Source organism: Macaca fascicularis, chromosome 19 (assembly GCF_037993035.2).
Source record: "Macaca fascicularis isolate 582-1 chromosome 19, T2T-MFA8v1.1".
In the NCBI taxonomy this organism is placed as follows: Eukaryota; Metazoa; Chordata; class Mammalia; order Primates; family Cercopithecidae; genus Macaca; species Macaca fascicularis.
In genome coordinates this window covers 60019020-60046478 of record NC_088393.1, presented here as the reverse complement: position 1 = coordinate 60046478, position 27459 = coordinate 60019020, and the positions used below count along the sequence as shown (strand labels likewise).

The window sequence follows — 27459 nt, the reverse complement described above, 5'->3', positions numbered from 1 at the left end:
AGTTCAAGACCATGCCTGGCCAACATGGTGAACCCCATCTCTATTAAAAATACAAAAATTAGCCAGGTGTGGTGATGTTGCACATCTGTAATCCCAGCTCTTCGGGAGGCTGAGGCAGGAGAATCACTTGAGCCCAGGAGGTGGAGGCTGCAGTGAGCCAAGATCACGCCACTGCACTCCAGCCTGGGTGACAGAGCAAGACTCTGTCTCAAAGAAAAAAATACAAGCATAGCATCTGGATGCAATGTGTAGAAAAAGAAAAAAGTAAAAAAAAAAAAAAAAAATGTGTGTGTGTATATATATATATACACATAAAGACAAAATATAATTTTATTAGAGTTGAAAATGAACCATAGAATATATTGCTTAATGCTATAATGGGAAAATGACATTTCCATAGTTTTTAGAGAAATGCCCTTCTAGTAATATATTTATAATAAATATATTTTAATAAATCATATTATATAATACATTATATTATAAACCCTTCCACACAATAATTTTCATTGTCTACTGTAAAAAGTAACTTAGGCAATTTTACTACAAAATAATTCACAAGCATTTTCAACAATCATATTGTACAATGAGACTTGCATCTGTAGCTATAAAAGGAACATAAGATATTATCATGAAGAAAATTTGGGGTCTTTCCTAACCAAGATGGCAGGAGTTCCAGAGGAAACATTCAGTGTTGTACTAGACTTGACTGCATTTTGTGATGTCTGAACACTAACGCCTTTGACACCTCTGCACTCCCTCTTCCTATTCTGCCCATCTGGCCAACTGAAAAATCCTCAGTGCCCACTCCTTTGGCACCAGCTGGAAGTTCACACCACAAGTGGGCACCCCTGCCCCAGCCATATCCCTTAACAATCATCTTACCCCAAGCCAGTCACCTGTGCCGATTCCCTAAAGTCATTTTTGAACCAGCTGGGGAAGTCTACCCTGCTCTCCCCAGAAAGCCTCATTATGGGTAAACATTTTCAGATCACGTTACTGAATGGCATCATCATTCTCAAAATCCGAACCAAACTTCAGGTGGATGTCAAAGCAGTTCCAGAAGAGTGATCAAAAGTTCAAATAACCAAAAATGTTATGAGGGCGAAAATATGAAGTTTCTAGTTAATCTACCAAAGGAAAACAAAATTCCCATTCTGTATGTTCATCCTTAAGAGAACATTTCTGAACATTAATATTTTCAAATTATGTCACTGAGCACTACAAGGTCAATAGCAATATTGTTACAATATTTTCATCCTGAAGTCCACACTTTGTCCTATTTTCCACATTACTGTATCTGTGTTTTTGCTTCCTGAAAATGAAGGTGCTTGCCACAGGTCTTATTTAGCACACAAGAAAAAGGCACATAGAGGGCCGGGTGCGGTGGCTCAAGCCTGTAATCCCAGCACTTTGGGAGGCCGAGACGGGTGGATCATGAGGTCAGGAGATCGAGACCATTCTGGCTAACACGGTGAAACCCCGTCTCTACTAAAAAAAAAAAAAAAGAAAAGAAAAAGGCACATAGAAACATAATACAGTGCATGTTCATCAACAATGATGAACACAGAGGGTGTTGATGAAGTTGATGATGAAGTTGCGCTGTTATGTGATTTTTCACTTTATCCACATAAGCATCTTACGGCAGAGTAGAGAGGTAAGCCAAGTGCGGTGGCTCACACCTATAATTCCAGCACTTTGGGAGGCCGAGGTGAGCAGATCACCTGAGGTCAGGAGTTTGAGACCAGCCTCATCAACATGGAGAAACCCTCTCTCTACTAAAATAAAAAATTAGCCAGGCATGGTAGCATATGACTGTAATCCCAGCTACTCGAGAGGCTGACACAGGAGAATCGCTTGAACCTGGAAGGCGGAAGTTGTGGTGAGCCAATATCACACCATTGAACTCCAGCCTGGACAATAAGAGCGAAACTCCATCACAAAACAAACGAAACAAAAAACAAAAACAAAGAGTAGAGAGAATAACTTCAGTACTAAGTATTACCCAAAATCATACTTACCTAAGTATATATACCCAAAAGTGTATGTCATTTCATTTCACACACAAAATTGTTGTGGATGCTTCAACCTTAAAAATCCTGGTCAGGTATGGTGGCTCACGCCTATCATCTTAGCACTTTAGGAACCCAAGGCAGCCAGATCACCTGAGGTCAGGAGTTCGAGACCAGCCTGGCCAACATGGTGAAACCCCATCTCTACTAAAAATACAAAAAATGTGCCAGGTGTGGTGGTGTATGCCTGTAATCCCAGCTACTTGGGAGGCATAGACAGGAGAATCGCTTGAACCCGGGAGGCAGAGGTTGCAGTGAGCCAAGATCGTGCCACTGCACTCCAGCCTGAGCAACAGAGCAAAACTTCATCTCAGAAAAAAAAAAAAAAAAAGGAATACTATGCAGCCATAAAAAGGATGAGTTCACGTCCTTTGCAGGGACATAGATGAAGCTGGAAACCATCATTCTCAGCAAACTATCACAGTGACAGAAAACCAAACACGCCATGTTCTCACTCATAGGTGGCAACTGAACAATGAGAACACCTGGACACAGGGCGGGAAAGATCACACACCGGGGCCTGTCGGGAGGTGGCGGGCTTGGGGAGGGATAGCATTAGGAGAAATACCTAATGTAAATGACGAGTTGACAGGTGTGGCAAACCAACATGGCACATGTATACCTAGGTAATAAACCTGCATGTTGTGCACATGTACCCTAGAATTTTAAGTATAATAAAAAAATAAAAATAAAATGCTAATGGTGCCTCATTATTGTCTGCTATAAAGTATCCTCCTGAGATAAACAATATGGTAGAAAGAAGGTGAATCATTCACACTTTGGAAAATTTCAACTTTATTGTTCCAAACATGAGAACTATGGACATTCTAAATCAAACAGAAGCAAATTATGCCAGCAGTTAAACATGAATCCTACTCAAGAACATGTTCCATTGGTAGTTTTGATTAAACTCTCTACTCTGATGTAACTGTTCTCTCTTCCATTTCAAAAATAAGAGTACTTTTTAATCAGTCTTTGCTAAACAGGAGCTATTGCTATTCAATGGAGAAGGTGGCCACCATTTCCCCTGCATTGTCTCTACTACGTAATCAGTCCCTAATGACTTGACTCTCTTCCCATAAAAATCCCTGTGTCCTAAAGTCATGGCATGCTGTATTTCATGGTCACTTGTAGAGCACAGCAGCACTGTGCCCGTCAGGAAAATAGTGTGCTAACTGCAATAAACATGATGACTACCATCACGGTTTTGTTCTTCTCTGTCCATCTCCATGGCCTCTAAATCAGACAATCTTTAATCTGAAAAGGAAGAGTCCTTATTCTTCCAGGAAATTGGATAGAAACGCTCCTCAGCTAATGAAGTCAGCCCTGTCATCTGACTGATTCTTTCCCAGAGACCACAGTGAAAGGCCTGTAGGGAAGGCACATGAAGAGATTTCAAAGTTCAGGTTGAAGTCATAAAAACTAGCCTTTTTTTTTGCTTTCTTTTGAGACAGGGACTCGTTCTGTCACCCAAGGTGGAGTACAAATGGCAAGATCAGAGCTCACTGCTCAAACTCTCAAACTCCTGGGCTTGAGCAATCCTCTTGCTTTGGCCACTCGAGTAGCTGGAACTACAGACACATGCCAAGGGCTTGGGTTTTTTACTTTGTAGAGATAGGCCTTGCTACGTAGCCCATGCTGATCTTGATCTCATGGCATCAAGTGACCCTCCTGTCTTGGTTTTCTATTGTGCTGAGATTATAGGCATGAACCACTGCACCTGGCCTTTCAAATCCAAATAATTACATTTTTAATAACCCGAATATAACAGACCATTTCCACGTGTCCTTGCACCCTTTATACACATCATATCATCAGGTTCAACAGATTTTGACTTGTTAGCCTTGGCACACACCATCCATTTGTGTGGTTTCACCAAAGACGAATGTTTTGATGTCTACTGATTTGGTAGGTGTCGATACAGCCTGTGCCATAGATAGTATATTTAAATGATTTCTTTCTAGTATGGACTCTTGGATGTTGATTAATGCTAGAACTCATGATAGAGTTTGCCAAACTCAGTTTGTAAGGACTCTCTCATGAATGCTTCTCTGATGCTGTACAAGCCATGAGCTGTGCCTAAAGACCTTACCGCACACACGGCATTTGTAAGGTTTCTCTCCAGTATGGATTCTCTGATGATTTGCAAGGTGTGAATTCTGAGTGAAGACTTTGCCACACTCATTACATTTGTAAGGTTTCTCTCCAGTGTGAATTTTCTGATGTCGTGCAAGGTGTGAAACTTGAGTGAAGACTTTGCCACATTCATGACATTTGTAAGGTTTCTCTCCATTATGATTTCTCTGATGAACTGTTAGGGAGAACTTGTGCCTAAAAGCCTTGTCACATTCTTTACATTTGTAAGGTTTCTCTCCAGTGTGGATTAACAGATGGGTGGTGAGGCTTGAATGTCCACTAAATTCTTTGCCACATTTATTACATTTGTAAAGTTTCTCTCCTGTATGAATTCTCCAATGTTGTGCTAGGTATGAACTGCTACTATAAACCTTGCCACATTCGTTACATTTATGAGGTTTCTCTCCAGTATGAATTTTCTGATGTCGTACAAGGTATGTAATACGACTGAAGACCTTGCCACACTCATTACATTTGTAAGGACTCTCTCCAGTATGCAGTTTCTCATGTCGTGCAAGGTATGCAATTCGATTGAAGAGCTTGCCACATTCTTTACATTTGTAAGGTTTCTCTCCCGGACGAATTTTCCAGTGTTCTGCAAGGCCTGACTTGTACCTGAAGGCTTTCCCACATTGATGACATCTGTTAGGTTTATCTGCAGTGTGGATTACTTGATGATTAGGAAGGCTTGAAGACACTCTGAAGACCTTGCCCTGCTCATTACATTCGTAAGGTTTTCTCCTAATGTGTGCTTTCTGTTCTTGTGACAGCAATGGAAAATCAACAAAATCACTCCTGTGTTTATAAAAAATGTGGGTTTTGACCCCAGAATAAAATATTTGAAGTGGTGAAACTGAAGAACTGTGGCTGATGAACTTTTCAACTTGATTACATTCATAAATCTTCCCTTCACCTTGAAATATCTCCAGTTCTGGCAGAGGTAACTGAAAGGATAATCCAAGTTGATTCGTAATAGGCTTGTTTCCTGCTTTGCTTCTCATTGCACAGCACCTCCCTAGGAAAGCAAGTAAAGAGTGTAATTGGAACCCATGGTTCTGGTATGTTTAGACCCTGACGGAGGGACTGGAATCTGCCTCATCTGACTTAGACACTAGAAGAAATATCAGCATACTTCGTATTATCACACTGGCAGTGGAGAAAACTCAAAAGGTGGGGTGATGCACTGAGCAGTGGGGAATCTGCAGGAGTCAGCTGAGTTTGAGAGGGATTATGAGCAAAAAAATACAACAGAAATTGAAAGCTTCTAAGAAAAAGCAGGATGAGCCTCTCAGGGAAAATAAGACACTTAAGAGCAGCTGCATAGGCCAGGTGCGGTGGCTGTAATCCCAGCACTTTGGAAGGGCGAGGCGGGTGGATCACTTGAGGTCAGGAGTTCGAGACCAGCCTGGCCAACATGGTGAAACCCCATCTCCACCTAAAAATACAAAAATTAGCCAAGTATGGTGGCATGTGCCTGTAATCCCAGCTACTCAGGAAGCTGAGGCAGGAGAACTGCTTGAACCTGGGAGGCAGAGGTTGCGGTGAGCTGAGACTATGCCACTGCACTCCAGCCTGAGTGATAGAATGAGACTACGTTTCCAAAAAATAAAAATAAAAGCCGGGTGCGGTGGCTCACGCCTGTAATCCCAGCACTTTGGGAGGCCAAGGCAGGTGGATCATGAGGTCAGGAATTCAAGACCAGCCTGACCAACATGGTGAAACCCTGACTCTACTAAAAATACAAAAAAAAAAAAAAAAAAAAAAAATTAGCCGGGTGTGATGACGGTGTGTGTGCCTGTAATCCTAGCTACTCAGCAGGCTGAGGCAGGAGAAGAATCACTTGAACCCGGGAGGCGGAGGTTGCAGTGAGCCAAGATCACGCCACTGCACACTGCACTCCACCTTGGGCGACAGAGTGAGACTCCATCTCAAAATAAATAAATAAAAGTAAATAAATAAATAAAAATAAAAGGAAAATTAGAAAATATCTTGATATAAAAGAAAATATAAATATAACACAGCAGAACTCATGAAATGCAACAAAAATAGTGCTGGAAGGGATATTGTAATGATGTATGCATACATGAAAAATAAAGAAATGGCTGGGTGGCTCACACCTGTAATCTCAGCACTTTGGGAGGCTGAGGTGGGAGGATCTCTTGAAGCCAGGAGTTGCAGACCAGCCTAGGCAACAAAGTAAGATCCCCTATCTCTAAACAAAATAAATAAAATAAAATACATTCCTGTTTTAATTAGTGAGGCACAGTGTCGTGTGCTTGTAGTCCCAACTACTCAGGAGGCTAAAGTGAGATCATCACTGGATCCCAGGATCTATAATCATGCCGCTGCACTCAAGCCTAAGTGACACAGTGAGACCCTATCTCTTAAAAAATAAATAACTAAACTAGAATAAAATAACATATAAAAAAACCTAACTTTATACCTCAAAAAGAAAAACATGAACATGGCTGGGCGCAGCGGCTTACGTCTATAATCCCAGCACTTTGGGAGGCCCAGGCAGGCGGACTGCCTGAACTCAGGATTTCAAGACTAGCCTGAGCAACACGATGTAGCCTCATCTCTACTAAAATTCAAAAAATTAGCCGGGCATGGTGGCGTGCGCCCATAGTCCCAGCTACTTGGGAGGTTGAGGCAGGAGAATTGCTTGAACCTGAGAGGCAGAGGTTGCAGTAAGCTGAGATCGTACCACTGCACTCCAGCCTGGGTGACAGAGCAGGACTCCGTCTAAAAAAAAATGAAAAAGAAAAAAATGAACACAAAGATAGCAGAAAGAAAAAATAAAGGTTATAAAACAAAGAAAACAGCAGAGAAGCACTAGAGAAAGTCAGGAAAGTAAGAGTTCACACTTTGAATAAGACTGACAAATCCTTACCTAGATAAACTAGAAAAAAGAAACATGAAGCATACGACCGAAAAAACTACAATGAGAAAGGTAAAAGAGGACATTACAAACAAGTCTATACAAATAAAAATGGAAGTTAAATGAGACTCAACAATTACATAACAAAAAATATGATAACCAAGAAAAAAATGGATACATTTGTAGATAGACACCACTTACCAAGACTTAACGATGAAGAAGTAGAAAATCTAAACACACCAGTAACAAATAAGAAGACCGAATCAGTTATCAAATACCTACCAACTAAAACAGCAATGGACCAGATGACTTCAGTGTAAAATTCTATCAAATATTGAAAAAGATTTAACACTAATCCTCCTCAAAACATGCCATAAGCTTGATGAGGAGAACCACTTCTACACTCATTCAGTGAGGCCGGTGTTACCTTGAAAGCAGAGGCAAAGGCCCTAAAGAAAACCGCAGGGCAGGCTGGGCACAGTGGCTCACACCTGTAATCCCAGCACTTAGGGGGGCTGAGGCAGGCAGATCACCTGAAGTCAGGAGTTCGAGACCAGCTTGGCCAACATAGTGAAACCGTCTCTATTGAAAATATAAAAGTTACCCGGGTATGGTGAGAGGTACCTGTAGTCTCAGCTACTTGGGAGGTTGAGAGAGGAGAATCACTTGAGCCCAGGAGGTGGAGGCTGCAGTGGGCCGAGATCACACCACTGCACTCCAGCTTGGGCCACAGAGTGAGACTCCATCTTAAAACAAAACAAAACAAAACTGCAGAGCAATATTACTGATTAATCTAATGCAAAAATCCTCAACCAAATGGTAGCAAAATAAATTTAGCAGCGTAGTAAAATGGATCACACCTCATGACCAAGCAAAATTTATTTCAGGAATACAAGAAGGATGCAACTTTGGAACATCAGTCCATGTAAAACCCCACAATAACAGAATAAAGAAAAAGAAATCCATGCAATAATCTCAGCTGATGCAGAAAAACATTTGAAAAACCTCAGCAATCATTATGATAAAAACACTTGCCAGGCTCATGCCTATGATCCAAATACTTTGGAAGGCCAAGATGGGGGGATCACTTGAGATCAGGAATTCCAGACCGGCCTGGCTAACATAGCGAAACTCCACCTCTACAAAAAATACAAAAATCAGCCAAGCGCGTGGCCTTGGTCACAGCTATTCAGGCGGTTGAGGTGGGAGGACCATTTGAGCCTGGGAGGTAGAGGTTGCAGTGAGCCAAGATCGAGATCATGACAGCAAGAGACACCCCCTCAAAAGAAAAAGAAAACAACACTCAACACACTAGGAATACAAGGAACCTGCTTAATAGAGGCCATATATAAAAAGCCGAAAGGTAACATACTCAATATTGAAAGAATGAAGGCTTTTCCTTTATAATTAGGGGGGAAAAAAAAAGTCCGCTGGGATTCTTTCTTTTTTTTTTTTTTTTTAATTGAGGGCTTCCGGGATCCAGGTCTTTCTTGACTTTCTGGTCTTAAGTCATCTAAGTGCAGTGGTACCCACTTGTGCTTATTAGCTCTCTTTCACTGATTACTGACTGGGCACACATCATTATTTCTATTCAGAATACCTCCCTAGGTATCCAGGGAGGACACGTTCCAGGCTCCTCTGTGTGGTGTTATGATACACACATACATTGGTTTTTGTCCGCAGTTCCTGGCTCATAACTCCCATAGCCCTTGCTGCAGTCTTTGGTTATGTTGGCTTAGGCCTTGTGTGCAGGCCTTAAGAAAAATAACCTCTCCAACCTTCTCCTCCTCTCCTTTCACCTGCTCTAAGGCAGGATTCTATAACTTCCCCCCCACCTTTCTGATTGCTGGTCTTACGACCTCCCCAGAGAGGGTCCTGCTGTATACGCTGGGGGAAGGAATGCTGATGTCACAAAGCTTCCATCAAAACCCAAGAGGATTAGGTTCCAAGAGCTTCAGGATGTCGGAACACATGGCGGTTTCCTACAGAGTGGCACGCCCAGGGAGGGCATGGAAGTTCCACAGTTCTTCCCCCATACCTGTCCCATATGTCCCTTCATTTGTATCATTTGCAATATCCTTCATAATAAACTGGTAAACGTCAGTGTTTCTGTGAGCTGCTCCAACAAATTAATTGGGCCCAAAGAGGGGATCGTGGAAACCTCAACTGGAAGCCAGTTGGTCAGAAGTTCTGGGGACCCAGACTTGCAACTAGTGGGAAGTGGGGCAAGTCTTGGAGACTGAGCCCTAAACCTGTGGGACCTGGCCCTATCTCCAGGTAGTGTTGGAAGTGAGTTGGAGGACACCCAGCTGCTGTCTGCTGCTTGGTATATGGGGAAAAATCCCCACACCTTTGGTCAGAGAAGTCTTCTTCTGTGTTGGTAATTGCGGTGGTGTGAGAGCAGAGGAAAAACATGGTTTGCGAGTTTTGTGCTAAAAAACCCTAAGATACCAAATGTGTGATGCTCAAGTCCCTTACTATTGGCCTTCATATCCATGGTTTCTGTATCTGCAGATATAGAAAGCCCAGAAAGACCAGGCCATGGTTAGAAGCATGGAATTGTCAGCACCAACCACCATCCTCCAGGAAGGGTACAGGGGCTGGAGACTGAGTTAATATCAATCATGTCTATGTAATGAAGCCTCCATAAAAATTCCTGAGAGCTTGCAAATGCTGAACACATGCGGTGGGACTGGAGGATGGCACAGCCAGTGAATCTCCCCACGTGCCTACCCTGTGAATCTCCTCATCTGGCTGTCCATCTGTATCCTTGGAAACATCCTTCATCATGAAGCAATGAACATAACGAAGTGTTTCACTGAGTTTTGTGAGCCACCCTAGCAAAGTAACCAAACAGAAGAAGGGGGTCAAGGGAACCCTGACTTGTGGCTGGTCAGGTGGAAAGGTGACTACCCACTACTGGCAACTGGTGGCTTAGGTGGGGGACAGGCTTGGGAACTCAACCCTTACCCTGTGGGATGCGACTCTAACTCAGGTACACAGTGTCACGAATGAATTGCAGGAAACCCCAAAACTGGTTTTTGGTGGGGAGAAATCTCCACACATTTTGGTGACCAGAAATGAAGCATTCTGTGCCAAGCAGCATGTGAGAGTAGGAAAATCACTGACTTTTTCCCACCTCAAACAGACCAGAACAGGCAAAGTGGGCTTGAAACAGCTCTATGCAGTTTCCAGGCCCCAGAAGCAAAAGACAACAACCTATGTTTTCCCTTCTCCCCATCAGGTCTTCCCAATACAGGAAATGGGCGGATCATGAAAAAGTCAAGGAGGCAGGTCTATGCGGACCTCAGCTCTGATGTATAAGGACAGAGAACTGAGCAACAGATAAAATCCCATACAGAAAGAGACCACAGGGGAAAGAAACTCCTTTGCAATGGCACCCCCTTTGCCCGCAGAATCAAGGAACTAAAGAGTTGACACAAGCCACATGACAGGATATTGTCCATCATGATAAAAGGCTTTGATTTTGCTTCTGTTTGGGCTGCAGTAACACTGGAGGGCAAAAACATAAAACGATTACACATTTAAATGAAAGGGTGGGCTGGGCGCAGTGGCTGACGCCATAATCCCAGCACTTTGGGATGCCGAGGTGGGCAGCTCACGAGGTAAAGAGACTGAGACCATCCTGGCTAACAAGGTGAAATCCCGTCTCTACTAAAAATACAAAAATTAGCTGGGCATGCTACTCGGGAGGCTGAGGCAGGGGAATCACTTGAATCCAGGAGGCAGAGGTTGCAGTGAGCTGAGATCGCACCACTGCACTCCAGCCCGGAGACAGAGCGAGACTCTCTTTCTGAATAAATAAAGAAGCAAATAAATAAATAAAGGACGTGGTGACAGGTGCGGGTCAAGAAAGATTTCTCTTAAGAACTCACAGGATTTCAACTCCTATTTCTCCACATAGTTCTCCCACTTACAGAGAGTTTCCCAAACACTATTTAATAGTGTGGCTCTGGTAGGCATGGGGCACGTGCCTATAATCACATCACTTTGGGAGGCCAAAGCAGGAGGACTGCTGAAGCCCAGGAGTTCAAGGCTGCAGTGAGCTGTGATGGCCACTGAACTCCAGCGTGGGGGACAGAGACTGTGTCAAAAAAAAAAAAAAAAAAAAAGTGTGGCTTCCACTCTGTCCATCTGAGCTCTTACCTGTGTTGGTATCTTTGATACCTTCCCACCTAACGGGATTTTTTGCTACTTTCATTTCATTCTCCACAGTCCAGGGCTCTGTCCTTTGCTTCATCATGGAGATAATACTCAGATCAGGAAGACATATCCCTGTTTATAAAAGAAAGAATCAAGATGTGCTGTGATGTCTCCAAAATCCAAGCCCTCTGTTTAGGCAGGAGAGACGATATTAAAAATTAATCCTTTTACGCCAGTTAGAACGGCGATCATTAAAAAGTCAGGAAACAACAGATGCTGGAGACAATGTGGAGAAACAGGAACGCTTTTACACTGTTGGTGGGAGTGTAAATTAGTTCGATCATTGTGGAAGACAATGTGGCAATTCCTCAAGGATCTAGAACCAGAAATACCATTTGACCCAGCAACCCCATTACTGGGTATATACTCAAAGGATTATAAGTCATTCTACTATAAATTAAAAAACAAAAAAAAACTAATCAAGATTTCAAGAAAAACGTTTCACAAATTCACCCACAGAGTGTCTCCTTCTGAATGCTTAGGGAACCCTGTAATAATTGGATATCGAACTCTCTTCCAAGAACTACAGAATCAAAATCACAGGGGTAGAAAACAGGGAACTGGATATTTTAAAAGTTTGTCATAAGGTTTTACACACACGTAAGCCCAGGTACCAACCCAAAGGTGCATCATGAAGGAGACAGAAGATCTGAAGAAAGGGGGCATTTCAAGTCCAGAAAGTATACGGGAGCTTTTCATTTCTGAGTCAACAGGCTTTCTTTTTTTTTTGAGACAGAATCTTGCTCTGTTGCCCAGGCTGGAATGCAGTGGCATGATCTCAGCTCCCTGCAACCTCTGCCTCCTGGGTTCAAGCAGTTCTCTTGTCTCAGCCTCCCGTGTAGCTGAGATTACAGGCATATGCCGCCATGCCTGGCTAATTTTTGTATTTTTAGTAGAGATGGGGTTTCATCATGTTGGTCAGATTGGTCTCGAACTCCTGACCTCAAGCAATCCACCCACCTCGGCCTCCCAAAGTGCTGGGATTAGAGGCATGAGCCACTGCGCCCAGCCAAGTCAACAGGGTTTCAATCTCAGTCAAGCAATGCAGGGGCTCCCAAGAGGCACACAAGGGAAAATGCAGAGATACTAAGGGCAGACCCCAACTTCTGAGGGGCATTATCCTTACCTAGGGAGACCAGGTTCCTGTAGTTCTCCAACATCACATCCCTGTATAAAGCCTTCTGCACAGGGTCCAGGCATTTCCACTCCTCCTGAGAGAATTCTATGGCCACGTCCCTGAATGTCAAGTGTCCCTAAAATGAAAGATGCATTTGACCAACAGGGTATGGAGAGAGTAATTATGTTCACACAAAACGAGAAGAAGGTTGTAAGGATTGACTCAACTGAAGTGCTGATGTGAACATTCTGACATATCCACATTAAGGTATTTTTGAGCTAGTTATGTGTCTGTGATTGAGTTTTATTATACTTTTCCACAAAAAGTTATGATAGTCTTTAAAGCAGTGTAGATTTTCCATTCAGTATCTACCTGAGCTAGAATACAAGTGTCTCTGAAGACACCAACTACTTGTATTCTAGCTCAGGTAGATAATGCGTATCAGTTGGTGTGTTGAACATAATACCTAACACTTCTATAGAGATAACTGTGGGTTAATTTTGTGTCTGGGCATTAGAATCAAACCTAAAGAATCAAACTGTTAAGTAACAGATCAGCATCAAAAGTAAACTGACAATTACCTGAGTAAAGTTAAGTTCATGAACAAAAACCTAAATCTGCATAAAAGGTCATTATATATGCATATACACGTATCCTCCTCGTAATACATTACTATTCTTACTGTCATTAACTCATTAATGTGATAGTGTAGAACACATTTTTTTTTTGACAGAGTCTCCAGTCTGTCACCCAGGCTGGAGTGCAGTGGCGCGATCTCCGCTCACTGCAACCTCTGCCTTCCAGATTCAAGTAATTCTCCTGCTTCAGCCTCCCGAGCAGCTAGGATTATAGGCATGCGCCATCATACCTGGCTAATTTTTATATTTTTAGTAGAGACAGGGTTTCACCAAACCCTGGTTGGCCAGGCTGGTCTTGAACTCCTGACCTCATGTGAGCCACCCTTCTCGGCCTCCCAAAACACTGGGATTACAGGCATGAGCCCCGTGCCCGGCCCAATAGTGTAGAACACTTATAAGGTCATGGAAAGTATTTCAGATGTAATTTCAACTGTTCAAAAATATAAATTTTTTGTTTTTGACATGGAGTTTTGCTCTCGCTGCCCAGGCTCAAGTGCAATGGTGTGATCTCAGTTCACCACAACCTCTGCCTCCCAGGTTCAAGGGATTCTCCTGCCTAGCCTCCCGAGTAGCTAGGATTACAGGTATGTGCCACCACACCCAGCTAATCTTGTATTTTTAGTAGAGACAGCGTTTCTCCATTGGTCAGGTTGGTCTCAAACTCCCGACCTCAGGTGATATGCCCGCCTCGGCCTCCCAAAGTGCTGGGATTACAGGCGTGAGCCAACACACATGGCCAAAAGTATTGGCTAACGCCTGTAATCCCACCACTTTGGGAGGCCAAGGCGGGCAGATCACGGGGTCAGGAGATCAAGACCATCCTGGCCAACACGGTGAAACCCCATCTCTATTAAAAATATAATAATTAGCTGGGTGTGGCGGCGCACGCCTGTAGTCCCAGCTACTCGGGAGGCTGAGGCAGGAGAATCACTTGAACCCGGGAGGCGGAGGCTGCAGTGAACCGTGATCACGCCACTGCACTCCAGTCTGGGCGACAGAGCGAGACTCTGTTTCAAAAAAATAAAAAATAAAATTTAAATTAAAATTTAAAAATTCATATAAAATGATGTTGTACCTTAACTATAGGCTTGCTTATCCATGCACTCATGCAAACACATCACAGGTACACACTTACACACACTTAGCTTATAAAGTAATAAACATATGCACTTTACATATAAATTAAATAAAGAGTTGTCTCTCAATGACTATTTTTTAGATGACATTTGTCATCTTTTTAAAAAAAAAATCTTACAGACCAGGTCTTGCTATGTTGTTCAGGTTGGGGTGCAGTGAGTAATCACAGCACAGTACAGCTTTGAACTCCTGATCTCAAATGATCCTACCTTCTCAGCCTCCCAAGAAACTGGGACTAATGGTGCACATACGGCCCGGCAGTCATTATTATTTTTGCTAATGTGTATTTCAGCATGTTTGCAACAATAAAAATGTATAAATAGTACTCAGTTTAGTTTACAAACATTACTGTATATTAAGCTATTAAAAAAAAAAGTAGACTGGCTGGGCACGGTGGCTCACGCCTATAATCCCAACACTTTGGGAGGCTGAGGCAGGCAGATCACCTGAGGTCAGGAGTTTGAGACCAGCCTGGCCAATATGGTGAAACTCCGTCTCTACTAAAAATGCAAAAATTAGCTAGGCCTGATGGCAGGCGCCTGTAATCCCAGCTACTCGCGAGGCTGAGGTAGGAGAATTGTTTGAACCCAGGAGATGGAGGTTGCACTGAGCCGAGATCACATCACTGCACTCCAGCCTAGACAAAAGAGTGAGACTCCGTCTCAAAAAAAAAAAAAAAAGGAGATCATGAAAAAAACATAGAAACTTGAACTCCAGTCACAAATGCCTATTTTCAAAAATATAAATATAATCTGTTTTAAAATTTATGTGAGGTCTCACTATATTGCCCAGGGTGGTCTCAAACTTAAGAGATCCTCCCATCTCAGCCTCCCAAGAAGGTCAAGAAGCTCAAATTACAGGCTTATACTACTACACTAACCCACTGCTTTGTCCATTAAAATTTAGATTATTCTCTACAGTGAGAATTACAAACCACTGCTCAAATTGAAATCAGAGAAGACACAAACGGAAAAATATCCCATGCTCATGGATAAGAAGAATCAATATAATTAAAATGATCATACTGCCCAAAGAATTTACAGATTGAATGCTAATCCTAATGATGTTCTTTGCAGAACTAGAAAAAACTATTTTAAAATTCATATGCAACCAAAAAAGAGCCTGAATAGCCAAGGCAATCCTAAGCAAAAAGAACAAAGCTGGAGGCATCAAGTTATCCAACTTCAAACTATACCACAAGGCTACAGTAACCAAAACAATATGGTACTGGTACAAAAACAGGCACAAAGACCAATGGAACAGAATAGTCAGCTCAGAAATAAGGCCGCACATCTATGACCAACTGATCTTTGACAAAGCTGACAAAAACAAGCAATGGGGAAAAGACTCCCTATTTCATAAACAGTGCTGGATAACCGGCTAGCCACATGCAGAAGACTGAAGCTGGACACCTTCCTTACACGATATACAAAAATCAACTCAAGATGGATTAAAGACTTCAATGTAAAACCCAAAACTATAAAAACCTTGGAAGACAACTCAGATAATACCATCCTGGACACAGGAATGGGCAAAGATTTCACGACAAAGACACCAAAAGCAATCGTAACAAAAACAACAATTGACAAGCAGTATCCAATTAAGAGCTTCTGCACAGCAAAACAAACTATCAACAGAGTGAGCAGACAACCTACAGAATGGGAGAAAATTTTTGCAAACTATGCATCTAACAAAGGTCTACTATCCAGCATCTACAAGGAACTTAAACAAATTTACAAGAGAAAAACAACCCCATTAAAAAAGTGGGCAAAGGGCCAGGTGCAGTGACTCATGCTTATAATCCCAGCACTTTGGGACACCGAGGCAGGTGGATCACCTGAGGTCAGAAGTTGCGAGACCAGCCCGGCCACCACGGTGAAACCCCGTCTCTACTAAAAATACAAAAATTAGGCCGGGCGCGGTGGCTCACGCCTGTAATCCCAGCTCTCAGGGAGGCAGAGGCGGGAGGATAGCTTGAGCCCAGGAGTTCGACACCTGCCTGGGTAATATAGCGAGACCCCGTTCTCCACAAAAAGGAAAAAAAAAAAAAAAAAGACAAAAAAAAATACAAAAATTAGCTGAGTGTGCTGGCAGGAGCCTGTAATCCCAGCTACTAGGGAGGCTGAGACAGGAGAATCGCTTGAACTCAGGAGACAGAAGTTGCAGTGAGCTGAGATCGCACCATTGCACTCCCTCCTGGGCGACAAGAGCGAAATTCCTTCTCAAACAAACGAAAAAAGTGGGCAAGGGACATGAACAGACACCTATCAAATGAAGACATACATGTAGCCAACAAGCATATGGAAAAAAAGCTCATTATCACTGATCATTAGAGAAATGCAAATCAAAACCACAATGAGATACCATCTCATTAGTCAGAATGGCTATTACTAAAAGTCAAAAAAGGCCAGGCGTGATCATGCCTGTAATTCCAGCACTTTGGGAGGCTGAGGTGGGTGGAGATGGTGAAACCACATCTCTACCAAAAATTCAAAAAATTGCCGGGCATAGTGGTACGCTTTTGTGGTCCCAGCTACTCAAGAGGCTGAGGTGGGAGGATCGCTTGAGCCTGGGAGGTAGAGGTTGCAGTGAGCCGAGATTGCACCACTATACGCCAGCTTGGACGACAGAGCGAGATTCTTGTCTTAAAAAAAAAAAAAAAAAAAAAAAAAAGCACAAAATCTTCCTAATTTTTTATTGCACAAGTTACCAGGTACTTGTGCACATTAATACGTGACTTCTGTGGGCAGCTCCTCTAATCCTGGTCCACAGAGAGCTGACAGTGCATCCAGATGTGACCCCTGAACAATCCCTGCTGCCCAACAGCACTGACACCACGGGGCCCTCACCCCGTCCCCATCCATGCCTGGTGTGAGCCCTTCCCAGGCCCATGCCCAGGGTCGCCTCTTCCCAAGTTCATGTCACTGGGTCACGAGGGATGGAATCTAAGTGAGATGAGAGGGACTGAGGGAAGGCATGGGTGAGTGTGAGCAAACCTGTCAGGCAGGACACTTGAGACTCAGAAGACTCTCAACTCCAGTACTCTGCATTTCAGGAAGAAATAAGAAACAGAACAATCAACTGAGAATATCACTTTACCTGAGTAAGTGGCATCCCTGACTCCTTTGCTTTCCTCTTCTGCGCTTCTCCTTCACATAACATGACTCTTTAGAAGTCAATCCTGAATGTCAAAAACATGCTGTTTAGGGTTTAGAATGAACATACTTTCTTCCTGTGCCACAACCACACACATAGGGGAGACCTCACCCTGTGGAAATACAGTCCTCTGCTGCCCACTGCAACAGAGTTGATGCTGGGACAACAAACTCCTACAGGAAGAACAAGTGAGTTTTTGGCCCCTTTCTTCAGAACCCGCTCCCCTCCTGGAGAAGCCCGAGCACACACTGCAGCAGTGGGGAGCTGGGCTGGACTCAGATTCCCTTTAGGGCACAGACCTGGCTCTGACCAAACCCCATGCGGAGCACAGTACCCCTCACCTCTTTGTGAATCAGAGGCTGAGCTCAGCCTTCTGAAATGAGGACACGGCTTCGGTGCTCAATGCTGGATACAGAATACAGTAAAATCCCTTTATCCAAGGGGATATGTTGCAAAACCCTGAATGAATGGAACTTGGAACAGTACTAAACCCTATCTACTCCATGTAAAGGATGCACGTGACAGATGCTCACTGGCATATCCAAACTGCCAACATCAATGCTCATGTGCTTGGGGGCCATGTTAAATAAAATAAGGATTACTTAAACAAAACCACTCAGATACCAAAGATTGGATCTGATAAAAAAGACTGCTATTAAAAACAAAACAAAACAAAACAAAAAAGAAGACTATCAACGGATTGATGGGCAGACAGAGTATACAGTGCATGGGGTCTGTATCCAAGGATTCAACCAATTATAGACTTAAATAATTAAAAAAAAAAAGGAAGCAACATACCAATATAAAACAGCAATAAAAGAAAAATATAAAATAAAAATAATACAAGAAAACCAGCCAGAATAACAAGTATTTACATAGCACTTATATTTAATTAGGTATTACAAGTAATCAGATGGTTTACTGTGGGGAAAAGAAAGTGAAATTAGACTGTTACTGTGTCTATGTAGAAAGAAGTAGACATAAGAGACTCGATTTTGTTCTGTACTAAAAAAATTTTTCTGCCTTGAGATGCTGTTAATCTGTAACCCTAGCCCCGACCCTGTGCTTGCAGAGACATGTGCTGTGTTTACTCAAGTCTTAATGGATTTAGGGCTATGCAGGATGTGCTTTGTTGAACAATTGCTTGAAGGCAGTATGCTTGGTAAAAGTCATCGCCATTCTCTAATCTCAAGTACCCAGGGACACAAACACTGCTCTGCCTAGGAAAGCCAGGTATTGTCCAAGGTTTCTCCCCATGTGATAGTCTGAAATGTGGCCTTGTGGGAAGGGAAAGACCTGACCGCCCCCCAGCCTGACACCCGTAAAGGGTCTGTGCTGAGGAGGATGAGTGAAAGAGGAAGGCCTCTTTGCAGTTGAGATAAGAGGAAGGCATCTGTCTCCTGCTCATCCCTGGGCAATGGAATGTCTCAGTGTATGTTCTATTTACTGAGATAGGAGAAAACCACCTTAGGGCTGGAGGTGAGACTTGCTGGTGGCAATACTGCTCTTTAATGCACCGAGATGTTTATGTATGTGCACATCAAAGCACAGCACCTTTTTCTTAAGATTGTTTATGACACAGAGACATTTGTTCACATGTTCTCCCGCTGACCCTCTCCCCACTATTACCCTACTGTCCTGTCACATCTCCCTCTCCAAGATGGTGGAGATAATGATCAATAAATACTGAGGGAACTCAGAGACCAGTGCCTGTGCGGGTCCTCCGTATGCTGAGCGCCGGTCCCCTGGGCCCACTTTTCTTTCTCTATACTTTGTGTCTCTTTCTTTTCTCAAGTCTCTCCTTCCACCTGATGAGAAACGCCCACAGGTGTGGAGAGGCTGGCCCCCTTGGGTTTACAGTATATGGGGGGATGGGGAGGATGTGCATAGGTTATATGCAAATACAGTCACACATTGCTTAATAACAGGGACATGTTCTGAGAAACACATTTTCAGACCATTTCATTACAGAGTGAACTTACACAAACCAAGATAGCATAGCCTACTACACATCTGGTATATATAACATAGCTTACTGCTAAAAACCTGTAGGGCATGCTATGTCCTGAATACTACAGTCAACTGTAACAATGCTAAGTACTCGTAAGTCAAAACATATCTAAATATAGAAAAGGTACAGTAAGGCCAGGCACGGTGGCTCACGCCTGTAATCTCAACACTTTGGGAGACCAAGGCAGGTGGATCATCTGAGGTAGGGAGTTTGAGACCAGCCTGGCCAACATGGGGAAACCCCGTTTCTACCAAAAACACAAAAATTAGCCGGGCATGATGATGGGTGCCTGTAATCCCAGTTACTCGGGAGGCTGAGGCAGGAGAATCACTTGAACCCAGGAGGCAGAGGTTGCAGTAAGCTAAGATTACACCACTGCACTCCAGCCTGGGTGACAGAGTGAGACTCTGTCTCCAAAAAGAAAAATAAAAGAAAAAAAAATACGGTAGTCATTTGGTATAAGAGTTTAAAAAATGGTACACTTGTCTAAGGCACTTACCATGAATGGAGCTTGCAGGACTGGAAATTGCTCTGGGTGAGTCAGTGAGTGATGAATGAATGCGAAGGCCTAGGACATGACTATACACTACTACAGGCTTTATAAACACTGCACATACACTGCACATTTAGGCTACGCTAACTTCACAAAAAAATACTTTTTTCTTCAGTAATAAACTAAGCTTATTTATTGCAACTGTTGTACCGTACAAACTTTTAAATTTAACTTTTTGACCCTTTTGCAACAACAGCTTAAAACACAAACATGTTGTACAGCTATACAAAAATATTTTATCTTTTTACCTTAATTCTCTAAACTTTTTCTTGTTTTCAATTTTTTAACCTTTTTAAACATTTTTGTCAACAACTAAGACACAAACACACACATCAGCCTAGGCCTGCACAGGGTCAGGACCATCAGTGTCACTGTCTTCCAGTGCCACATCTTGTCCCACCAGAAAGTCCTCCTGTGGTAACAATGGTTTCTCCCAGACGCCTCCTGAAAGACCTGCCTGAAGCTCTCCTTTCAGAATAGTCCACGGTAGTTTGCTTGCTTTGTTTCTTTTGTCTTCCTAAATGTTCTTATGAGCAGATAATGCATCATGGACGTTCCTTTCTATTAATGAAAATCTTTAGGTGTTGGTGCCTATGTTTTCAAACCTTTTAAGGAGCTTGTCAAGGTCTGCAAAAGCTTCTGCTATATATTTAACTGTGAATTGCCTTGAGAGTTCTTCCTTTTTCTTCAGTTTCCTATTGGCTCATTCTCTTTTTTTTTTTTTTTTGAGATGGAGTCTCACTCTGTCGCTTGGGCTGGAGTGCAGTGGCGCGACCTTGGCTCACTGCAACCTCCGCCTCCTGGGTTCAAGTGATTCTCCTACCTCAGCTTCCCGAGTAGCTGGGATCACAGGCATGTGCCACCACTCCTGACACCACTGACCTCAAGTGATCCACCTGCCTCGGCCTCCCAAAGTACAGGGATTACAGATGTGTGCCACTACGCCCAGCCAGTTCCCTATTCTCTTGCCTCTTCTTCAGCTATGCATTCCTGTATCAGTTCCAATGACTCCTCATTAACCCATTCCTCATGAACCACCTCTAAGAGATTCTTAATGTTATCCTCCTCCACATCCAGTTAAAGCTGTCTGGTAACGCACTAGGTTTGTTTCCCCCAGCATCACCACCAACACTGCACTATGATGTCATGACTGCTCTGAGGTAGCCAGGCAACAGGAATTTTTCAGCTCCAGCGTAATCTTATGGACCACCATCATAGGCGTGGTCTGTTGTTGACCGAAATGTCCTTATGTGGCCGTATTATGCAATTTTATATAAGGGTCTTGCAGATCATCTGATTTGGGTAATCTTGGGGGGGATCTTGGAAGCAAATCCTATGTGATACCGAGGGATGACTGTACAGGAGGACATACTGGACAAAGAGATGATTCAAGTCCTGGACAAAACAGAGTGGGACAGTGAGAGACTGCATCATCCTACTAAGAAGAGTGAGAAATTTAACACTTATGAATTCTTCATTTCTGGAACTTTCCATATAATATCCTTGGACTACTAAAACTGTGGTTGACCATGAGTAACTGGAACCTCAGAAAGTACACTGGAAGATAAGGAGCAACTACGGTAGAATCAACTTCAAATATTAATGCTGAGCCCAACCTGAGTATGTGAATGGGAATCTCAGGTAAGAGACTGGAGGCACAAGACGTGTATCTGCACTCCAATGTGAAGCCAGGGGTGAGCTCCACTCAGACAGCGGAAATCCAGCACACCCCCACCTTCTGGCTCTGCTCTATCCTTGGGTCTTGTTACCAGGATTTAGGTAGTGGAGCAGAAAGAAATATCCAGAGCAGGCAATGTGGACCACAGTGGGGGTGAGGGTGTAGCTGGAGTGTTAAACGTGGGGTGGAGAGGAACACAGAAGCCTCCATGAAGGAGGCAATATCAGAACAAAGACTTGGGGAAGAAAAGGTGTTTGTACCTGCAGCTGACAGGCTAGAGATATCCAGGCAGAGGGACAGCCCAGGTAGAAGCCCTGAGTCAGGAGCAACCCTGGCTCCAGGAAAGAGGCCTGTGTGGCTGCAGCAGAGGGAACGAGGGGGACACAGGCAGGAGGTGAGCTCAGAGAGGTACTGGGGCACAGATCACACAGGGACAAGGCCGCAAACATTTTCTCCCATACCTCAAAGGAATTTCGGAAACAACAAATTTCCTCACCTGTTTTAGTAAATATGTAATTATTTATGTTAAATTAATGTACTTACAGGCTGGGCGTGCTGCCTCACGCCTGTAATCCCAGCACTTTGGGAGGCCAAGGCGGGCGGATCACAAAGTCAAGAGATCAAGACCATCCTGGCCGGCATGGTGAAACCTTGTCTCTACTAAAAATACAATTAGCCAGGCGTCGTGGTGCATGCCTGTAGTCCCAGCTACTCGGGAGGCTGAGACAGGAGAATTGCTTGAACCTGGGAGGCGGAGGTTACGCTGAGCCAAGATCGTGCCACTGCACTCCAGCTTGACGACAGAGCAAGACTCCATCTCAAAAAAAAAAAAAAAAAAAAAACCTAATGTACTTACAATGTAATATCTTACATATTTTGACTATATGACAAGAAGTTCAGCTAAGCCCCAGGAAGTACAGGGTCACCCTCATCTGAGATGTGCAGGACTGCAAGGGAATGCATTTGGGGGAGCTCAGAAAGTGGCACATACGAGGTGGAGATGCCTGTTAGGCAGAAGTGAGGGGACAACTGAACACAGGTTTCTAGACCTCAGGCCAGAGGTCTGCAGGGGACATGGAGACAGGTAGATGGGGTTCAAAGCCATGAGATGAGATGATAAGGAACGGTAGTGTGTGTGGACAGAGATCAGAAGAGTTTTGAGATCTAAGCCTATTCAACATAGGGAAACCCAGTTTGTACTAAAAAATTAAAAAATTACTCGGGTGTGGTGGTGTGCACCTAGAGTCCCAGCTACTTGGGAGGCTGGGGCAGGAGGACCTCCTGAGGCCAGGAGTTCGAGGCTGCAGGAAGCTATGATTGCACGATGGCACTCCAGTCTGGGTGACAGGGTGAGACTGTCTTAAAAACAAAAACAAAAATGAAAAAGACCTAAATCACGGAACACTCCCACATTCAGAGAAGACAGCTTCAGGAGACACCAGCAGAGGAAACTGGTAAGACAAAAATCTGAAACAAAGTAATCAAATAAATTTAGAGCTAAGAAAAAAGAACAGGGAATGATCAGCTGTGCAACATGTTGCTAACTCAAAAAGATGAGGATAGGAAATTCAAAATTGGACTTCGAAACACAGAGGTCACTGGTGCAGTCTGGAAAAAAAAGGATCAAAGGAATGGTGGAGGTGAAAGTTTAATTGGAAGGGGGTAAATCAAGAACTTGAGGCAAGACTGGAGACAGAGTATATAAACAAGATTTTAGTGTACTGTGTTCTCAAATGGAGCATTGAAGCGGGGTGCTAACTACAGGGAGAAATGTAATTAGTAGAATATTTTTTGTTTTAATCATGGAGGAGTAGCAAGAAATAAAGACTTCATTCTGTGCCTTTTTTTTTTTTTTTTTTGAGACACCGTCTCACTCTTGCCACCCAGGCTGGAGTGCAGTGGTGCAATGTCGGCTCATTGCAACCTCCACCTCTAGGGTTCAAGTGATTCTCCTATCTCAGCCTCCCGAGTAGCGGGAATACAGGTGCGCGTCACCACGCCCAGCTAATTTTTGTATTTTTAGTAGAGGTGGGCTTTCACCGTGTTGGCCAGGCTGGTCTGGAAGTCCTAGTCATAAGTGATCTGCCCACCTTGGCCTCCTAAAGTGCTGAGATTACAGGCATGAGCTACCGCACCCAGCCAGCGTGTCTGTGTGTGTTTTAATGGACAATACCTCCACGTGGGTACACTAACCAAAGTAATCCCTTGAAGTAAATATTGGTGATGCCACAGAGAAAGGATGCCACACTGTCCTGAGATTGTGAGTAGGGCTGGCACATGGTGCACAACTGCAGGGTCAGCAACAGCCAGGGGGAGGGACAGACCATTCCCAGTTACTACAGAGTAGAGATCGCAGGCCCTGAGACAGGTGGGTGGGCCGGTTGGAGATCTCTTCCCTTTACTGTTTGAGGTGGAAATGTACACGTGTTTTTTCCCCTGCTGAACAGTTCTCTGGCACACTCCCAGCTGGATGACCTACAATTTAACTCAATTTGGATAGTATCTACCTGGAGATAGAATCAGATCCCAGTTAAGGACTCAGTCCCACATGACTGCCCCTCACTTCAGATACGGATAAAATTAACGGTTTCCAAAACCCACTCCTCTGTTTTGATTTGTTAGGACGGCTCTTCCATCTATATCCTTTGTCATAACCTTCATAACCAATAGTAAACCTAAGTAAAATTTTCTCTGAGTTCTGGGAACCATTCTACCAAATTAATGTGAGGAGGCAGGGCAAGGTGGCTCAAACCTGTAATCCCAGCACTTTGGGAGGCCGAGGTGGGCAGATCACCTGAGGTCTCAAGAGCTCAGGACCAGTCAGGCCAACATGGTGAAACCCTGTCTCTATTAAAACTACAAAATTAGCCAGGTGTGGTGGCGGGCACCTGTAATCCCAGCTACTAGGGAGGCTGAGGCAGGAGAATCGCTTGAACTCAGTAGGCTAAGGTTGCAGTGAGCCCAGATTTTGAGCCCCTCTCCTCTCCCAGTTTCTCCCCTTCTTCCCTCTATTCCTTCTTTTCCACCTGATCTGCTCCATCTTGCAATTTTTTTCCTTTTGTTGCTCTTTCTCTCCAATCTTTTGATTGTCTCCAATCTCCATATATTTCTGCCTCTTTCTTCTCCCATCTGTGCTCCTCCTGTTAAATTCCCTCTTCTCTGTTATGCCCCCTTTTCCCCACTGTCTGGCAACCCCAGATCCCTGGGGTGGTTCTCCCTCTGCTCTCCTTGTCACCGGCTGCCACCTCTTGCTGTCCCTGCACCACGCTGCTCAGTCTGCCCTGGCTCCAAATCCCTCCTTCTCTCCCCAACTTTGTCTGAAGAGCCTCCCGCTTTGCTGCCCCTCTCCCTACCTTGCAGTCCTTCATCTGTCTAGAAATACAACTTTTCTCTACATTTCTCCAGTTGCTTTTCTCTCCCTGCTACTTCCTGGGGTGCTTCTTTCACTTTGCCAATCTCTCACCGTCCCTCTACGTTGCCGTCTTGATATGGATCTCCTTCATTATTTTCTCTCTAAATTTTTCTGTTTCCTCTACCTTGCTCTCCATCTCTTTCACTACACATTCACAGGGAGGGGACTGGAATAAAATGCCCACCTCCTCAAGAGCACAGTTTCCAACGGGAGGAATTTGGGACAGAAGAACACTGAGTGCCCTATGATAGGTCCCGGCCACCTCCCCCAACACAGGGTCAGGAGAAGCCGTGACTGCGAAGAGGCCTGGGGACAGAAGGGTCCAGCCCAAGGAGGTCTAGGGCGGCAGGCATATCAGGGGTGGGGTCTGCAGAATCTCCAGGACAAGCAGAGGACGCGGCCCCTCCCGATTTGCGGCTGTGGCGCTGCGCCCCCAGGGGCCGACAAGGGCGAGGCTCGGGACCCGGAGGGCGTGGATCGGGCTCGCAGGTGGGGACTTTACGTGGCGCGGGGCTGGCGGAGGGGTCACTGAAGGGTTTTAAGCAGGAAAACGACGCGAAAGCAGCTGCCTACGCGGCCCTACGGCAGAACCACCGGGGACAGAACCAACCCTAGGGCGATTTTAACACACAGGGAAGCGAACCCCAGTATTCTGACGGGACGCGTGAATTTACTCGGGGTGGAGGGAGCGGTGCGGGGATTTCAAGGTCTGTACCGCCCCCCACATCCCGGGTACAGAAGCGTGAGGGCACCGCTAAGCGAACACTTAATCTAAACAAAGGAAAACTCACGCGCCGCAGTTGCGCCATCTCTCCACGCCATCCACTTCCGGGTCTGCAGGCGACTGCGCGCGGACCCAGAGGCCAGGCCTGGGCGGGGCCAGCGAGGTGGTGGGCGGGGCCTGAATGCTTATGGGCAGGGCCTGCGCTTCCCTCCTCCTATCTCTGGGCGTGTCTCGCTTTTCCGGAGTTTGCAAGCAACACTTCCCAGTCAGGCTGGAGCCGCTCCACGGTTTGTGACCTGGTATCTCACTAGGAGGGTCAACGTCTGCTGTTTGGATCTAGGAAAGTTCCCACAATTAAAATTAAGGAATTCAGGCTTGGCGCGGTGGCTCACGCTTGTAATCCCAGCACTTTGGGAGCCCGAGGCGGGCGGATCACGAGGTCAGGAGATCCAGATCATCCTGGCTAACACGGTGAAACCCCGTCTCTACTAAAAATACAAAAAATTAGCCAGGCATGGTGGCGGGCGCCTGTAGTCCCAGCTACTCGGGAGGCTGAGGCAGGAGAATGGTGTGAACCCGGGAGGCAGAGCTTGCAGTGAGCCGAGATCGTGCCACTGCACTCCAGCCTGGGCGACAGAGCAAGACTCCGTCTCAAAAAAATAAATAAATAAATAAATAAATAAACAAAATTAAGGAATTCAATTAAAATTTAGAAATGTAATTGAAAAACCCTTAAATTGCCTGTGAAAGGAATGCAAACGAAAATACAATATGCAAACTCAGCCTGTGCGGAATGTGTAATTTCATGCTGATGCCCCACAGAATAGCATAGAAATCCTCTCCATTTCTGTTCCCCGTTCACTCTGGAGAATAGAGTTCCAAAGAGTTTCCTAGGGACACCTCTGGGGCGTGGAGGGATAAGGCCAGTGAGAAGTCAGGTCACCAACTGTTGCTTTTAAAAAAGCAGTAGAGGCTGGGCGAGTGGCTCACGCCTGTAATCCCAGCACTTTGGGAGGCCGAGGAGGTCGGATCACTGGAGGTCAGGAATTCGACACCAGCCTGACCAAAATGGAGAAACCCCGCCCCTACTCAAAATACAAAAATTAGCCGGGCGTGATGACACACGCCTATAATCCCAGCTACTTGGGAGACTAAGGCACGAGAATTGCTTGAACCCTGGAGACGGAGGTTGCAGTGAGCCGAGATCGCCATTGCACTCCAGCCTGGGCGACAAAAGCAAAACTCCGTCTAAATAAATAAATAAGCAAAAGCTTTTAAAAGTATATGTAAATTACTTCTTCCTTTCACTTGTTCTATTCCATACGAGTTATTTTAAACACCTTTGAAATATGCTTAGGTCAATATTTTCTAAAAATACTGTAATTTCAGATTCACTTTAGGTGCATTCTGAAAGTAATAAGAAAACATACTTTTTATTTTAAAATTGTCATCTCTTTTAAATCTTGTTTGTTTTCGTTTATCCAATGTGCTGGCACCTCTAGATAATAAAGCCCTTAAAATAGTCTTCGGAAGACAATTGTTATTTATTGATCTAAAGAATAATTCTGCAGTAATTCTAAGTGTATTTGGTAGGCAGATTATTCTTTTATAGAACCGTGATAGAAGTAAAACTAGATTATCAAATTTTAAATAGCCTTACATCTGCCGCCAATAATTTTATGGCAATATTTTTGAATTAACAGGTACTAATAAGTATGTTTTT

At 44.2% G+C, this 27459-nt stretch overlaps 1 protein-coding gene across 5 annotated transcripts; it reads right to left on the bottom strand.

Annotated features, from left to right (window-relative positions):
• Window positions 1–2847: 2847 nt before the first annotated feature.
• ZNF766 (zinc finger protein 766) lies at window positions 2848–25848 on the bottom strand. 5 transcript variants are annotated; one of them, XM_065535872.2, is made up of 6 exons: window positions 25804–25848; window positions 19869–21317; window positions 17302–17383; window positions 12437–12563; window positions 11254–11382; window positions 2848–5220 (listed from the first exon to the last, which is right to left on the bottom strand). In XM_065535872.2, the coding sequence occupies exons 3-6, from the start codon at window positions 17362–17364 to the stop codon at window positions 4088–4090; spliced, it is 1452 nt and encodes a 483-aa protein (XP_065391944.1). In that variant the 5' UTR covers window positions 17365–17383; window positions 19869–21317; window positions 25804–25848; the 3' UTR covers window positions 2848–4087. The 5 variants fall into 5 exon arrangements, with proteins under 5 accessions (XP_065391944.1, XP_015297488.3, XP_015297489.2 ...); XM_015442002.4 differs by lacking the exon at window positions 19869–21317; XM_074024588.1 differs by lacking the exons at window positions 2848–5220; window positions 19869–21317 and adding an exon at window positions 8523–9594.
• Between the last annotated feature and the right edge of the window lie 1611 nt (window positions 25849–27459).